At 40.8% G+C, this 16,104-nt stretch overlaps 1 protein-coding gene across 1 annotated transcript in view; it reads left to right on the top strand.

Annotated features, from left to right (window-relative positions):
• Positions 1-16,104, top strand: part of ERCC4 (excision repair cross-complementing rodent repair deficiency, complementation group 4) — a 44,324-nt gene that overhangs the window by 7,671 nt on the left and 20,549 nt on the right. The window contains exons 3-8 of the mRNA XM_006894496.1: positions 1,446-1,641; positions 3,315-3,522; positions 7,800-7,980; positions 10,150-10,278; positions 11,972-12,082; positions 14,439-15,039. Of these exons, the coding sequence (XP_006894558.1) occupies positions 1,446-1,641; positions 3,315-3,522; positions 7,800-7,980; positions 10,150-10,278; positions 11,972-12,082; positions 14,439-15,039 (1,426 nt within the window). The remainder of the gene's footprint in view (positions 1-1,445; positions 1,642-3,314; positions 3,523-7,799; positions 7,981-10,149; positions 10,279-11,971; positions 12,083-14,438; positions 15,040-16,104) is intronic.

Raw genomic sequence — 16,104 nt, forward strand, 5'->3', positions numbered from 1 at the left:
TTTTGTGTGAGTGTACCGTCAAATCAGATCTGACTGGTACAGGAGGAGATTGTCCCTCCTTCCCGGGCAGAGCATCTGGTGGATTCGAACCGCGTGCCTCTGGGATTGTAGTTGCAGCTCCTTACCACTAGGCCACCAGAGCTCCCCATCGCCTGATTTCTTGACTGTTAATACCAAGGGTATTGATTGTGGATCCAAGTAAGATGAAGCTGTTGATAGCTTCAGTGTTTTCTCCATCTATCATGATGTTACCTGTTGGTCCAGAGATGAGAATTTTTGTTTTCTTGTCATTGAGATACAATCCATATTGAAGACTGTATTCTTTGACCTCCCACAAAAAATGCTTCAAGTCCTCCACACTTACAGCAAGCAATGTTGTGTCATCCTCATAATACAGATTATTGATGAGTCTTTTTCTGATCCTGATGCCACCTTCTTCTTCATAAAATCCAACTTCTTGAATCATTTGCTTGGCATACAGATTGAATAGGTATGGAGAGAGACTTACAACCCTGATACACTCCCTTCTTAATTTTAAACCAGATACTGTTCCATTGCTCAGTTCACACAACAGCCTCTTAGTCTCCATATAGGTTTCACATAAGCACAATTAAGTGCTCTGGGGTTCCCACTCTTCTCAGTGGTCGCCATAACTTGTTACGATCCACACAGTCAAATGTCTTTGCATAGTCAATAAAGCACAAATAGACATTCTTCTGGTATTCTTTACATTCAGCCAGTAAAGTATAGCAAATATATATAAGGTAACTGACTAGATTTAAGTCTAACGTTCTGAGAATCATTGTCCTGGAAAAATTGAATGTTTGATCCAAGAATGAGGCTCCCTTTTCCAAAATTTGCAAACCCTTCTACAAGCCAGCTCGTAGTGGCACAGTGATTAAAGAGCTCAGCTGCTAGCCAGAAGGTGGGTAGTTTGAACCCACCAGCCACTCCAAAGGAGATGTTGTTGTTATTGTTGTTATTAAGTGCCATCAAGCCAACCACAACTCATCGTGACCCTATGAACAGTGGCTCTGAACCTGTCCTATCCTGGGCCATCCTACTCAGCTCTGATATACTTGAACCCATTGCTGCAGTTACTCTGTCAATCCATGTACTTGAGAGTCTTCCCCTCCTTCACTTTCCAAGCGTTTCCATGAGTTTTGCCTCTCCTCCACACTCCCTGTCCTGTGATTTAATTTTCTCCTTTCCCCCTTCTAACATACTGAGCAGCTATTCTAAGTTCCATGAGGACATGGATTTGTGTCTGTCTCGTGCTTGGCTATATCCCAAAGCTAGAACTATGCCCAGCCATGTTTATGTTCAAGTAGCTACATAGGAAAAAATGTATAGATGTATAGGTTGGTTGGTTTGAGTGGATGAAAAGACAATAAGCATGAAAGGGCCTTGTGTGTTCTGTCATTGAATTTACGTTTTCCCCTCAGGCATCCTGGTGTATAGAGCTCACCGAATAATTGACTCCTGTCAAGAAGCCTTCATCTTGCGCCTCTTCCGCCAGAAAAACAAACGTGGTTTCATTAAAGCTTTCACGGACAACGCCGTTGCCTTTGATACTGGCTTTTGCCACGTGGAAAGAGTGATGCGGAATCTCTTTGTAAGGAAGCTCTATCTGTGGCCAAGGTAAATCTTAAGGAGCGTTATGTAACGAAATTCTATGAAAATGTCAGCTGTCATTTAATCTTAATTTGGTTTTACCCGGTGATAGATGCTTGCCAGATGTATGATGTCAGGAAGGCGCCAGTCCTTGAAAAAAAATTTCATGTTGGGGAACGTGAAGGGTCAGGGAAAGAAAGGAAGACCCCAACAAGATAGACTGACACAGATCAGAGATAGTAGGACATGGTTCAGATCTTTTTTTTTTTTTTTTTTTAATTATTATTTTGTGTTTGTATACCATCAAATTGGATCTGACTGGTACAGGAGGAGATTGCCCCTCCTTTCTCCAGCGGAGCATCTGGTGGATTCGAACCACGTACTTCTGGGATTGCAGTGCAACTTCTTGCCATTAGGCCACCAAGGCTCCCTTCAAATCTATCTTTTTATAGATAGATAAACTATCTGAGTTTATAGATAGTTGTTCATAGGGTTACTGTGAGTTATGGCTCAATGGTACCTAACGACAGTCAGGTGTAACAGATCTGTCCAAGTATAAAAGAAAAATACATGATGTCTCTATTTGTGATTTCCCCCCCTTCTTTTAGAAATTGAAAGGGGCCTGATAAACTATTTGCTTGTAGTTCATCAAATTTACCAAAAGTGTCTTTCTTGCCCCCTCACAGATCTAATTTTTTTTTTGGGTGGGGGAAGGTTTGAGCCAGCTTTAGACAAACTACAGAGTTATTATCTAAAGCACGTACTTCCATCGTGAAAATTACCTGTAGGGAAATAAAACAGAAAACTTTGAGGAATTTCTGTGAATTTCTAGCAAGAACCTAAGGTTTCCTTTTTTTTTTTAAGGTTTCCATTTTAAAACATTTTTTTGCAACTCATGTCAATATGTATTTTGATTCTGTTGTTTAAAGACCCGAAGCTCTGGTTGCCTGGTCTATGGGGCTTCTAACCCAAAGGCTGCGTCTCTGGTGGCGCTCTTTATCTCCTCTCCCTGTCCCTCTCCCTCTCCCTCTCCCATCCCCTCCCTCTCTTCTCCGTCTCCCCTCCCTCTCCCTTTCCATCTCCCTTCCCCCTCCTTCTTTCCCCTTTCTTTCTTCCTCTCTCTTTCCTTCTCCCTCACACCCAAACAAAGATTGCACCTCTACACACACACACCCCCCAAGGCTCCATGGGAGGAAGACAGATCATCTCCCTTGATGTTTCCAGGCTCCAAAATTCTCTGAAGGATCAGCTATTAGTCAATTAAAGGTAGTCGCTGTCATCTTTTTCCTTTCTTCTTTCTACCTTATTTCGGAGACCAGCAAACTTTTCTCTGTAAAAGGCCAGATAGTCGATATTTTGGCCTTTAAAGACTCTGAGGACTGTGGCAACTATTTGGTTTTACTGTTGCAGCCTGCAAGCCGACATTGGGCTGTAGGTGAAGTTAAATGAAGGGAGTGCAGCTGTATTCCAATACCATTACTTAGAAAAATGGGCAAGATTGGCCCAGGCCGGAGTCTGCTGATCTTAGAGTAATACTTCTGTTCCTTAAAGTGAGACGTGTTCTTGAGGACGTTGTCGTGGTGCTTTCCATTTTGTTTGTGTCATAATTGCATTTACAAAAACAACTGAGACTATTCAGCCAAGACTCAACTAACTGTGGACACATTAGAAAATAACTGGAAAGCTCTTTGTCTCTCCAGGTTCCATGTAGCAGTACACTCATTTTTAGAGCAGCACAAGCCTGAAGTTGTAGAAATTCATGTTTCCATGACGCCTGCCATGCTTGCAATACAGACCGCTGTGCTGGACATTTTGAATGCTTGCCTGAGGGAGCTCAAGTGCCACAACCCGTCGCTCGAAGTAGAAGATTTATCTTTAGAGAACGCCATTGGGAAACCTTTCGACAAGGTACTTTTATTCTAGTCTAAGTGTGGTTTATTAGACTGTCGTTAGAAGAAATGCAAGTTATTTTAGTAGTTGCAGTGTTGTTAATAGAAATGTATTGTTATTTTAGAATTAACTTGGAAGTTATTTAAAATATACCTTTGGTGTGCTAAAAAGTAATGATTTTTTAGTAAAATATTATGTGGGTTGTTGTATAATCAGAACTGTGCTTTTTTAATTGTGCAATAAGTGATTATTTTAACTATAATTAAGAGATGGATAAATAATTCTTTTTTTCCTCTTAAATTACATTGGAATAGCTTCAGGCAGGAGAGTTTTGCATAAGAATACCTCATAACTGCATATTAATTATCTCTTTTTGGGGGAATAAGTTTAGTGAGATCTCATTAGTGAAGATAGCAAGCTCTCTAAAATTACTGTACAAATTGGGAATATGGTAAGAACTTTGATCAAGGAAGTGTTATTCTCATTGGTTTTTTTAAAGTCATAAAACATCATTAATACGGATAGGCAAATATCTAAATTTTAATTGTGGATCCAGAAAATACTGGTCTTATTTAAAAAAAAATAATAATTCAGACTGCTTTTTGTTTAATATTTTGGCATTTTAAGTTCCTGTCTCTTTGCAGCTGCAAATTAGTCTTAGCGATGTAAAAACAGAAAATTCTGATTCTTCGTTCCTCTCATCAGGTTATTGATTTCTTTCAGAAAGTCCATTTACTGTGAAATACTGATAGAAACACTTAGTTTCGTGAATTCAGTCCCTTAATGCTTAGACATAATGTAGCACATGTTGTTGTTATGTGCTGTCGAGTAGCTTGCGACTCATAGCGACCCTATGTACAGTAGCCCTAAACTCCGCTCTGTCCTGTGCCAATCGCGCTGTCTCCGACACTCCCGTCCCAATTATCCCAGTCACTGAATCAATCCACCTCATAGAAGGCCTTCCACTCCTGCGCCGTCCCTCCACCCTCCCAAGCATGATGTCCCTCTCCAAGGACCAGTCTCTCCTCACAACATGTCCAAAGTATGTTAGACGGAGCCTCAGAATCCTTGCCTCCAAGGAGCCACCCGGTTTAACCCTTTCCAGGACAAATCTGTTTGTTTTCCTAGCAGTCCATGGTATTCTCAATACTCTTCTCCAGCACCACAGCTCAAAGGCATCAGTTCTCCTTCTATCCTCCTTGGTCATTGTCCAACTCTCTGATGCATAACAAGTGATTGCGAAGACCATGGCCTGTATCAGACGCACCTTAGTCTCCAGAGAGACGCCATTGCTCTTCAGTACTTTGGAGAGGTCCCTAACAGCAGACTTTCCCATGGCAATGCGCCTTTTAATTTCCTGGCTGCTGGTGCCAAGACTGTTGACTATGGAGCCAAGCAAACTAAAGCTGTGTACAATCTCAATCTCTTCACCATCCATCCTGATGCTGCCAATTGGTCCAGTGGTGAGAATCTTTGTCTTCTTGACATTGAGCCTCAATCCATATTGGAGGCTGCAGTCCTTGACACTCTGCAGCAGACGCTTCAGGTCTTCTTCAGTTTCAGCAAGCAGGGTTGTGTCATCTGCATAACGCAGATTGTTGATAAATCATCCACCAATCTTGACCCCACATTTCTCCTCATAGAGCCCAGCCTCCCGGATAATCTGTTCTGCATATAGGTTGAAAAGGTATGGAGACAGGATGCATCCCTGGCATACACCCTTCCCAATTTTGAACCATGCAGTGTTCCCTTGCTCTGTTCTGACGACTGCCTCCTGGTCCAAGTATAAGTTTCGCATTAGAACGATCAAGTGTTCTGGGATTCCCATTCTTCTCAGAGTCAGCCGTAGTTTGTTATGATCTACACAGTCACATGCCTTTGCATAGTCAATGAAACACAGATAGACATTCCTCTGGTATTCCCTGCTTTCAGCCAAGATCCATCTAACATCAGCTTACAATATCTCTAGTGCCACAACCCCTTCTAAACCCAGCCTGGACTTCTGGTAGTTCTCTCTTGATGTGCTGTTCCAGTCGTTTTTGGATAATCTTCAGTAAAATCTTGCTTGTATGTGAAATCAGTGAGATTGTTCTGTAGTTTCCACATTCTGTTGGGTCACCTTTCTTTGGGATAGGAACAAATATCGATCTCTTCCAGTCAGTTGGCCAAGTGGTTGTTCTCCAGATTTCTTGGCACAACTTGGTGAGCACGTCCAGGGCAGCATCTGTTAACTGAAATATGTCAATTGGTATACCATCTATTCCTGGAGCCTTATTTTTTGCCATTTCCTTCAAAGCAGCCTGAACTTCTTCTTTCATCACCATAGGCTCTTGCTCATATGTTGTTTCATGAAATTCTTTTGTGTCTTCCAATTCCTTTTGATACAGTGACTCAGTATATTCTTTCCATCTTCTTTTAATACTTGCTGGATCATTTAACATTCTGCCGATACAAAAAAGGAAAAAAACACAGTTCTTTTCATAGAATGAATATATTCCTAGGGGAAAAAAAAGAAATAGCTTACCCTTGGTACCAGCAGGATAAGGAGATGCATTGCGCTGGGAAAATCTGCAGTTAGGGACCTTTCCAAATTATTGAGGAGTAGTGATGTCAGTTTAAAGACTAAGGTGCATCTGAGGCCGTAATCTTTCTGATCACTTGCTATGCATCTGAGAGCTGGACAGTGAATAAAGATGACAGCAAAAGAATTGACACCTTTGAGCTGTGGTGTTGGAGAACATCCCATGGACGGCCAAGAGAACAAACAGCTATGTCTTGGAGAGGGTGCTGACAGAGTGCTCTTTGGAGCCAAGAATGATGAGGCTTCACCTCACATACTTTGGGCATGTTGCTAGGAGGGGCAGTTCCTTGGAGAAGGACATGATGCTGGGAAGGGTGGAGGGTCAGCAAAAGAGAGAAAGACCCTCAACCAAGGGAATTAACACGGTGACTGCTGCAGTGGACTCTAGTGTGTCAGGAAGTGAGAGGATGACAGGATAGAACAGGATTCAGATCTTTTGTTCATAGGATTGTTACAAGTCGTACTCAACTCGAGGCACCTAACAACAACAGTAACATTTTGTTCTGAATTGCTGTTTATCATCCCCTAGCTAGTAAAGTCAAGTGTTTTAGGTAGATATTTTCTTAGTAACAAATCTTAATGTAGTTGTAACTTGCCTCTTATTATAAGGATTTGCAGAAGATCTTGCTAGAACCGCATGCAGTTAAAGTTCCATTTGTCTAGGATGACCCCCATCTCTGCTTCTTGTCCTGTAGTAATTCTTCATAGCATCTCTTTTCATGTTTACAGTTATCCAGTTTGGACAGTAAATTTCATAGCCATCCAAAATTATTCCTACTGAGTGTTAAATTTTGGGTATAAAACCACATAAGAGTACTTTTTATATACAGAATCGGTTTGTGGAAATTTGAGTGTATTACAATCTACACCTGAGCAGACATACAGCTGTAAATGTATAAAATGATCACATAGTATATAGGAGTCTCTGGTGGCACAAACTGAACAATTATATAAAGCTCACTTGTTGTCAGCCATGTTTTAAGATCTTAAAAATATTGATGCTTAGACAATTTTTAATTTAACAAATATTCCCACTACCACCGTGAATCTTTCATTTTCAAAAACTTCAACATCTCCATATTAAGTACAGTTTTACTTAATTTGACACCAGATGTCAAATCTGGTTTATCTGGTTTACATCCCCTGCTCCATGGTCTCTGTAGCTCAGATATTTTTATCCATCCAAGTTACAAATACTGATTACTGTTTATCAGACAGACCTCTTCTTTCTCAAATAATAATGTGATTTTTAGTTGACTTGATCAGAAGCATCTCTGATAGCAAGAGTCTCTTCCTTACATTTGAAAAACTAAACATTTTTAATAAGATTTTGTGAGCTGAAATTTTCTGTTACTTCTTGAGGGATGATGGCTTGGGGTAGAATAATATGTATTAAAGATGCACCTGGAAGACATTATACTGAGTAAAATTTGTCTGCTACAAAAGGGCAAATACTGCGTAAGACCACTGTTATAACAATAGGATGGATACAGGGTGCGGGAGAGCAGGAGAATGGATAGATTATGTGTCTGACAATTAGAAGTCTGGAATACGACAAACATTACAGAGTGAATTGGGGAGGGGTGGAGGAAAATGTGTGTGAATGAAAACCAATCTCTTTGTTAACTTTCACTAAAATCCCCATTAAAAAAAGAATATGCTTTATGTATTGAATATATTTCAGCCGTACCAACTTCTTCTATTCTTCTTTTAGACAATCCGCCACTACTTGGATCCTCTGTGGCACCAGCTTGGAGCCAAGACTAAATCCTTGGTCCAGGACTTGAAGATATTACGAACTTTGCTTCAGTATCTCTCTCAGTACGACTGTGTCACATTTCTTAATCTTCTGGAGTCTTTGAGAGCAACTGAGAAGGCTTTTGGTCAAAATTCAGGTGGGAGATAAAAATACATACATAATTCCCTGCACAGGTTTGAGTAAAGTGTCAGATTTTGTAGGAGACTCAGGTGTGGGGAGTGCTATATTAAACTGCGTGCTGTACTAAGACTCCAAATTATGTTTTATGTTCATACCACAAGGAGGTCGGTTTTATTGATAGCTAATGTTTCCGCCTACTTAACTTCTGTTCTGTGTAATAATAAATATTCATATCCATTCCCAGCCACTTTATTTCTAGAAAAGACTCTATAGTACAGGCCGTTCCCAGTTTAGGAATAGGTTGGATTCTGAAAGAAAGGTTAGTTGTTGACTTAAAATTCCTTTTTCCCCACAGAAACCACAAAAAGTATGAGACTTCATAAGCTCAAGTGCCAGGGACTAATGAGGAGTTGTTGTTGTTGTTGTTTGTTGTTGTTGTTGTTATTGTTATGTTCCGTCAAGTTGACTATGACTCATACCCTACATACGTTAGCTCTGAACCCTGCCCATATCCTGAGCCAATCTGTCTCCAACACGCTTTAACAATTACTCCATTATCCCAGTTACTGTGTCAGTCCCTCTCATCTGGAGTCTTCCTCTCCAGTGCTGTCCCTCCACCCTTTCAGGCATGATGTACTTCTCCAAGGACTAGCCCTTACTGGTGACATGCCCACAGTGTGTGGGACGGCGCTAGACTGATAGGAAAATCATAGTGCAGAGGGCTAGTTGAGCCTAATGGTTCTCAACCATGGGATTCCCTTCACAGTCTTATAAAAGTGACTTAGCCAGAAACTGTTTCTGTAAATCGTGTGTGTGTATATGTATGTATGTGTGTGTTTATGTCAATTCCGACTTGACAGTACAACAGCATTGTTTTATATCTTTTTAAATCTCTTAAATGTATAATTTAATAATCTAATAATACTGCATCTGCATTTAATTGGGTGTGATACATTATTTTGATTGAAGAATATAAAGATGATCTGATGTCATACACATATGTCTTTAGGAAGGTGTAGGTTAGATCAGTATTGAATATTTAGATTTTTTACAAACTTTGACAAGTTTTATACAGATTAATCACGGTGTAGAATCTAAAGCATATAAGTGAACTTTTCCTCTTCTGATTCTGATTTCGTTAAAATTCAGTTATCTATTTTGTAATGTTAGTATACTCTTTAACTTTATATGTTTTGCGTTTGTTTTTTTGTTTTTTTTTTAGTATCCTGTATCAGTCATTTGGAAAAATACTACTTCACTGAGTTAAGCAGATTCTCCAAATGTTGATCTGTGTTGCTATTAATATATGTTAAAAACCAGATGTGTTAGTGTCTCCGCTAATCATAACAGAAAAGTCTCTTTTGGGACATGCCAGGCACATGGTGGCAGATAACAAATTTTACAAAATTTACTTTCCCTTGAGAGCTAGATTTTTATCAATGGCAACAAATAGTTTGTTCATTTTCAGGAAAATATCTTTGAAATACCCAGGAATGAATGACCCTGGCTTTTCTGACTATTGTTCTTTCAGTTAAATAGGTCGTTCCATGGGGGGAAAGTGACTCGTTCCGCAGAGCTCACGCCAGTCCCACAAGTGTGCTTCCTCGAGGCCTTCGTTGTCCTTTGATATGCAGCGAAAGTGCCTCGTGTGTACTTGCCATTCTCTCCCACCAAATACTAGAAAGATACCTAGTGCAGGTTAAAGATGTAATACGGTCGGGCATTTCTGTTATTTCATCAGGGACCTTGTTGAACTCCAGCTGCATGGCAGTGAAGAGTACACTCATTGTCCGTACAGATTGTTACCACTGTCTTGAATTGTGCTAAGGCCCCCGGAGTGCTACCCACCGTTACGTCTGTACCATCAGTGGATATGTCAACATAGTGGAAACAGACAATTGGTGTCTAATATTATTATGAAAAGAGTTTTCACTTTGAAGTCCCCTCAAAGAGTCTTGGAGACCAGGACCTTTAGGGGCGTGTGGCCCACATTTGGAAAACCCCTGGCCAAGCTTGGCAGCGAGGAGGGCCCCCATGTTAGGGGAGGGTGCCGTTGGTAAGAAAACAAGATGCTAGCTCGTTGTGTTTATAAGTCTTAGAACCAACCACCAAAGATTGTTTAAAATTAATTGTAATAAATTCATTCCAGTTAAAGGCTTGGTTTATTTTTCCCTTGTTCTATTAGGTTGGCTGTTTCTTGACTCCAGTACCTCAATGTTCGTCAATGCTCGAGCGAGGGTTTATCATGTTCCAGATGCCAAAATGAGTAAAAAAAGCAAATTGTCTGAGAGCACAGAGATTAAAGAAGGACAAGGTATCTTGTGGCTCTAAGTTCTTATTTCACTGGCATGGAAATGCTTATCAACTACAAGTGTAATCTAAAATCTCTCTGAAGAATGTGTGCTCACCTATAAAATGCACATTTGCGTGTGGTGCAGAGTCTGGGGGCATAATCTGTAGCAGGTCACACCGCTCACCCCAGGACAGCACATCTCCACAGTTTAAGTCTGTGGCCTCTCCCCTATATGCTTTAGAGCCTCAGACCCGAGGGAGGGCCGCTGTCTGTACCAGAGAGTGGGTGCTGTCACATACAGCGTTGTCCTGGTGGCGTGTCCTGGTGGAGTCCTTGTAAAGGCATGAAGATGGGGTTTTTTCCACTGCTTGGGGTGTTTCTCAGGACTAGTTAATGAACCAGCAATTCCCCATATGTACACTTAATTAGGCTTCAGATCCAGAACCCCTAAGTGCAGAGCTAATGGGTCTTGCTGTTTTATTACCTCAGAAAGATCTTTCCAGTGACTCCTGGACTCTTCTGTGGAGTGACACTGAACAGGCCCTAATAGACATTTTAATAACGTATGTTAAATGTATTCTTTTATCAGGTCTTGAAATCCATTACTAGGAAATTCCAGAAAACACATACCAAGTACAAAGGAAGAGTATTCTTAATGCTTCGTACAAACTATAGATTTTTTTTATTATTGTTATTTAACTTCAAAATAATTACACTCTTTAGCACCAGCTAGTGTTTTTTAATGTCTCTTTTTACTTTTAAAGAACATGAATCTGAACACTAGACTGAAATGGACATGGATTGCCTCATTTCATTATTTGTCTAGCTGTAGTGTTTTGTGCTGTCGAGTTGGAACTGACTCGTAGATGACCCTACAGTGGGTTTTCAGAGGTAGTTAATTGCACAGGAGGAGATTAAAAAGGATGATTTCTTGCTTCTTGCATAGTTCAAAGGTCTGTTTCAAAATAAGTACATATGCTTCAGTACATAAAGTTGTTGTGTACCATTGAGTTGGAACCAATTCATAACTGATGCTTCAGGAGCTTTCTAAGAGACAGTAAAGGACAATGGAGAAGATTGCCAACCTTTCTCCTGTGGAGCTGCTGGTGGATTCGAACTGCATGCCTTTGGGTTGTTGGCACATCCACCAGAGCTCCCAAAGAACATATAGAAATAAAAAGTTGATAGTTAAGGAGCTCTGGTGGCATAGTTTATAACATAATGCACTACTACTCAAAAAATTGTTAGGGGAGTTCTGGTGGCCTAGTGGCAAGAAGCTGCACTGCAATCCCAGAGGTACACGGTTCGAATCCACCAGATGCTCTGCCAGAGAAGGAGGAGCAATATCCTCCTGTACCTGTCAGATCTGATTTGACGGTACACGCACACAAAATAATAAAAATTTAAAAAAAAATTGTTGTTCATGTCTATCTATATTAAGACTGAAAACCATGTAGATTTCGGAAGTGAATACTATTATTCTGTACTGATTACTACATGTAGCAGTCTCTGTAGGGTAACAGTTGACAACCCAGAATCATTGTCTTAGTGACTGTGTATGGTATCTTAGTGCCTTTCATCTAACATGAATAATATTCAGTGGAATGGGCTTGTGGAATGAATGATACTTTTACTGTTGCTTCAAGTTAAAAAAAGCTTGTAGAGTGCATGTATATTAGCATATGGAGTGAGACTGTCTCTTCGTTCTCTACAGAAACAAAAAAGGAGCTGGTTTTAGAAAGCAGCCCAAAGTGGGAAGCCCTCACGGAAGTGCTCAAAGAAATTGAAGCCGAAAACAAGGAGAGTGAAGCCCTTGGTGGTCCAGGTAGGATAAAACGATGTGATAGCAACAATGAATGAGTGGAAGCCCAAAATCTCTGTAAATGTTTATGAAAATTAATAAAATATAATTATAGAAAAAAAAAAAAACGATGTGATGACGTTTGCCTTCTAGTCCTACCTCATGAATAAGGATTCTTTTTCACTAGCTCTTTTAAAATAACTCATAATTTTATTTCTACATGATGAAGAAATGCCAAATGAGCTTTGGGGTCCCAATGTCCCCTTTCCATTTGGCCCGAGTGTGTCCTCGTAGAATCATTACAAGGTCATGAAAATGGGTTTTTCACTGGCTAGATTCTCTCCCAGATTTTTATTTAATGATTCCATTTATCTCCTTCTTTACATTCATTAGACTTAGATCTAGAATCCCTAAAAGAACTTTGGTGGCCTAGTGGGAAGAAGCTGCGCTGCAGTCCTGAAGGCACACAGTTTGAGCCCACCAGCTAGCTGCTCCATGGGAGAAGGATGGGCAGTCTCCTCCCATGTGATTAATTATCTCTGAAAAAATCCGCTAGAGGGTCAGCTATGTGTCGGTTCTGACTCAACGTTACTCAACAAAATGGGTCTTCTGTTTCATTTTCTTAGCAAGATATTTCCAGCGAAGGCCAAACCCTTCTGTGGAGTGACACTGACCAGTCCCTAGAGAAAAGATGCAAATTCTAAGGCCTTTCTCTGTTAACAAGTTGCCCTGGGGGCAGAGCCAGGCTAAGTGGTGGTTTCCTAATCAAAAGATTGGCAAACTGAAAGGTTGACAGTCTGAGCCTCCTGCCTTCTGCTCCGCGGGAGAAAGATGAAATGGTCTCGTCTCTTTAAGACTTTACAGTCAGAGAAACCTGGTGAAGGATTACAAGGAGTGGAGTTGACTCTGCAGCTTTGGGTTTGGCTTGGGGTTCTCTTTAAACTCGGGTATGCTCGCAGATTAGCACAGTAAGTCTAACGCCAACTATTAAGCTAAAAATTATAACATACATCCTTTTTATCACAAGCCATGTCAAATTGTTTAACTCTGTAAGCTGTTGCTACACCTTTGATAAAGTTAAAATATACACACAACTAATTTAAACAGATGTTGAAGCAGAAAATTTTATTGTGAAACAGAGTCCACTTGGCAGAAAGAAGAGAAAGTTGACTCTCTAGATAGCTGTTTTTTAATTGACTCTACAATACTGAATGAGCAATTTTTGCCTATTTTAAATATCTGAACATCTGTCCTCAAAGATACCTTTTATAGTCATAAAATTGTGTTTTCTAAATTGTACTAACAGCATGAATCTCTATTTTCTAGAGGACATAAATACCAATTTAATAGAAAATTATGAACACATTTTTATTCTGTCGTGTGGCGAGGCTCGATGTTTCTCATATGCATTTGTCCTTTTATGAATTGCCTTATTATCCTTTGCCTGTTTAGCTCATGTCCTCGGTTTCTCAGCTTTTTATATAGTAAAGATATGAAAGTTGGTCATAGGTGTTGCATAAGTTCATTTTCTTTGACTTTTTTTTATCCTTATAGCCACTAATCTAACAGTCTCTTGAGACTTCTTGCATTGTTTTTAAACTTTGAAAATCATTTATGTCTAGGATGATAAAAGGAAGCTCTGGTTGTGTAGTCCATAGGGCTCTAGCCCAAAGGCAGCACCTCTGGAAGTTCAAATCCACTCGTGGCTCCCAGGAGGAAAGGTGGATCATCTCCTCCCATCTGATTTACAGCCTCCAAACACCTGCTGAAGGGTCAACCAGGAGTCGATTCCAACTCTGTGCAGCGATTTGTGTAGAGAGATGGAGAACAGTTACTTTTTTTAAAAAAATATTTTTGTGTGTACCGTGAAATCAGATCTGACTGGTAAAGGAGGAGATTGCCCCTCCTTCTCCAGCAGAGCATCTGGTGAATTCAAACCGCACACCTCTGGGACTGCAGTGCAGCTTCTTGCCATTAGACCACCAGAGCTCCCTGAAAACAGTTACTTTAAAAAAAAAAAGAAAGAAAAAGATTAGCTATTTAGCATTTGACTCTGTAATCTATTTGGAATTTGTTTTGGTACATATGATCCTCTGGAAAATTTTTCCATCAAAAAGAGCTTTTTTTAAAATCTAATCTACATGACTATATGTATTTTCGTAAGACTCTAAATATAACTGACTTCAAGTTTGTTTATTTAGAAGATTTAAGTAATTCTGCCAGAGAAGTGAACATGTCCGATAAGCTTCTAAAACAGATTTTAAGCATTTGTAAATCTGGTAAGGGGTAATGCTGTCGTCCTTCTCTGGGCAAGGGGCCCACTGAGGAGTAGGGAGGCAAATGAGGTTAATAGTGACACGGGGTTGTTTTCTAATTCCAGGTCAAGTGCTTATTTGTGCGAGTGATGACCGGACATGCTCCCAGCTGAGGGAGTATATCACCACTGGAGCGGAGGCCTTTCTCCTGAGGCTCTACAGGAAAACCTTTGAGAAGGACAGCAAAGCCGAAGACGTGTGGATGAAAATTAGGAAGGAGGACCACTCCAAGAGAATTATGAAATCCAACAAAAGAGCCGCCAAAGACCCCCAAAACAAAGAGAAGGCTTCTACCAAAGAAAGAAGGCTCAAAAAGAAAAAACGGAAGTTGACTTTAACCCAGATGATGGGCAAGTCGGAAGAACAGGAAGGTGAGGAGGGGGTGGCGGAGGAGTATCACAGAGAAGTAAGCAGCAGCCAGGACAGCGGCCTGGACGACGTCAAGCATGAAGACTTTGATCTGAACCTGTCTTCCGATGCTGCATACGGAATCCTGAAAGAGCCCCTCACCATCATCCACCCCCTCCTGGGGTGCAGCGACCCCTATGCTCTGACGAGGGTTCTCCACGAAGTCGAGCCCAGATACGTCGTCCTCTACGATGCCGAGCTGACGTTTGTCCGGCAGCTTGAAATCTACAGGGCAAGCAGGCCCGGGAAGCCTCTGAGGCAAGTTACAAAGACAACCAACTGTTTCTTAACGGTTTCACCTTCACGGTTCTTTCGGGCTTTAACACAGGAACTCCTACCAGTAGCTTAACTGCTATTCTTGTGTTTGGTATTCTGTGATACACTGGCTGTTACACAAGGAGTTAAAGATTATCCCCAAGGTTATACCCTCTGGAGATTGCAGTCTAAGCAAGGTTTGGAAGAGGAGTGATAGAGTAAGAGGGAGTATGGATGGCCCTTGTGGAAAAAGCATGTTGTTGTTGTTGTTGTTGTTCTTGTTCTTGTTCTTGTTGTTTTATATGTTCGCGTCCCATGGCTGACCCTCTGACGAGTCTTCGGAGGCAGTTAATCACAGGGGAGAAGATTGCAGATCCTTCTCTCCTGAGCTGCTGTTGGCCGTGAACCACATGCCTTCAAGATTGCAGTGCAGCTCCTTACCACCAGAGCTCCCATAAAAAAATAAAACGAAACCACAGAGATGGCAGAAGCAGCTTGAAGTGATGCTTTTAACAAAAGATGGAAGAATTTGCAAGAAACATGAGGGCAATAAATTGAAGAGGTGTAGTTTGGTGGTACTGTGTGTAAAATATCAGACTGCTATCCAGAAGATACTGGAAGCAGGAATACTGCCCACTTCCTAAACAACATGCTTCTGAAAACTATGAACTATGGGAAATGACCATAGTTACTGAAAGTCTCAGGTCTTTTGTTCACAGGGTCGTTATGAGTCATACTCTCGCAGTCAACAGCAATGATACCAGTCAAGTTTCATGAGAACGTATTTTGCTATGTAGTGAATCTGGGTAATTTGCACAGAAAGGGTGTCACATACATTGCAGAACAACAGATCCAGGGGTCTCCTCATGCATTATTCCAGGCCATACGCTTGGTGGCTGGTTTGACGCTTATGTGATCCTGTATCTGAACAAGTCACCATCTTCTGAATTCTCCCAAAAGTTAAGATAATTGTGACCTGGCTAAAGAATTACAACTCCCTAAAAATCTTTTGTATACAAAGTGACTCTAAATTATTTCCTCATACACCTGAAATATGGGGGGGGGGGG

Source organism: Elephantulus edwardii, unplaced genomic scaffold (genome assembly GCF_000299155.1).
Source record: "Elephantulus edwardii isolate Elephantulus edwardi_28Jun2011 unplaced genomic scaffold, EleEdw1.0 scaffold00145, whole genome shotgun sequence".
Taxonomy (NCBI): domain Eukaryota; kingdom Metazoa; phylum Chordata; class Mammalia; order Macroscelidea; family Macroscelididae; genus Elephantulus; species Elephantulus edwardii.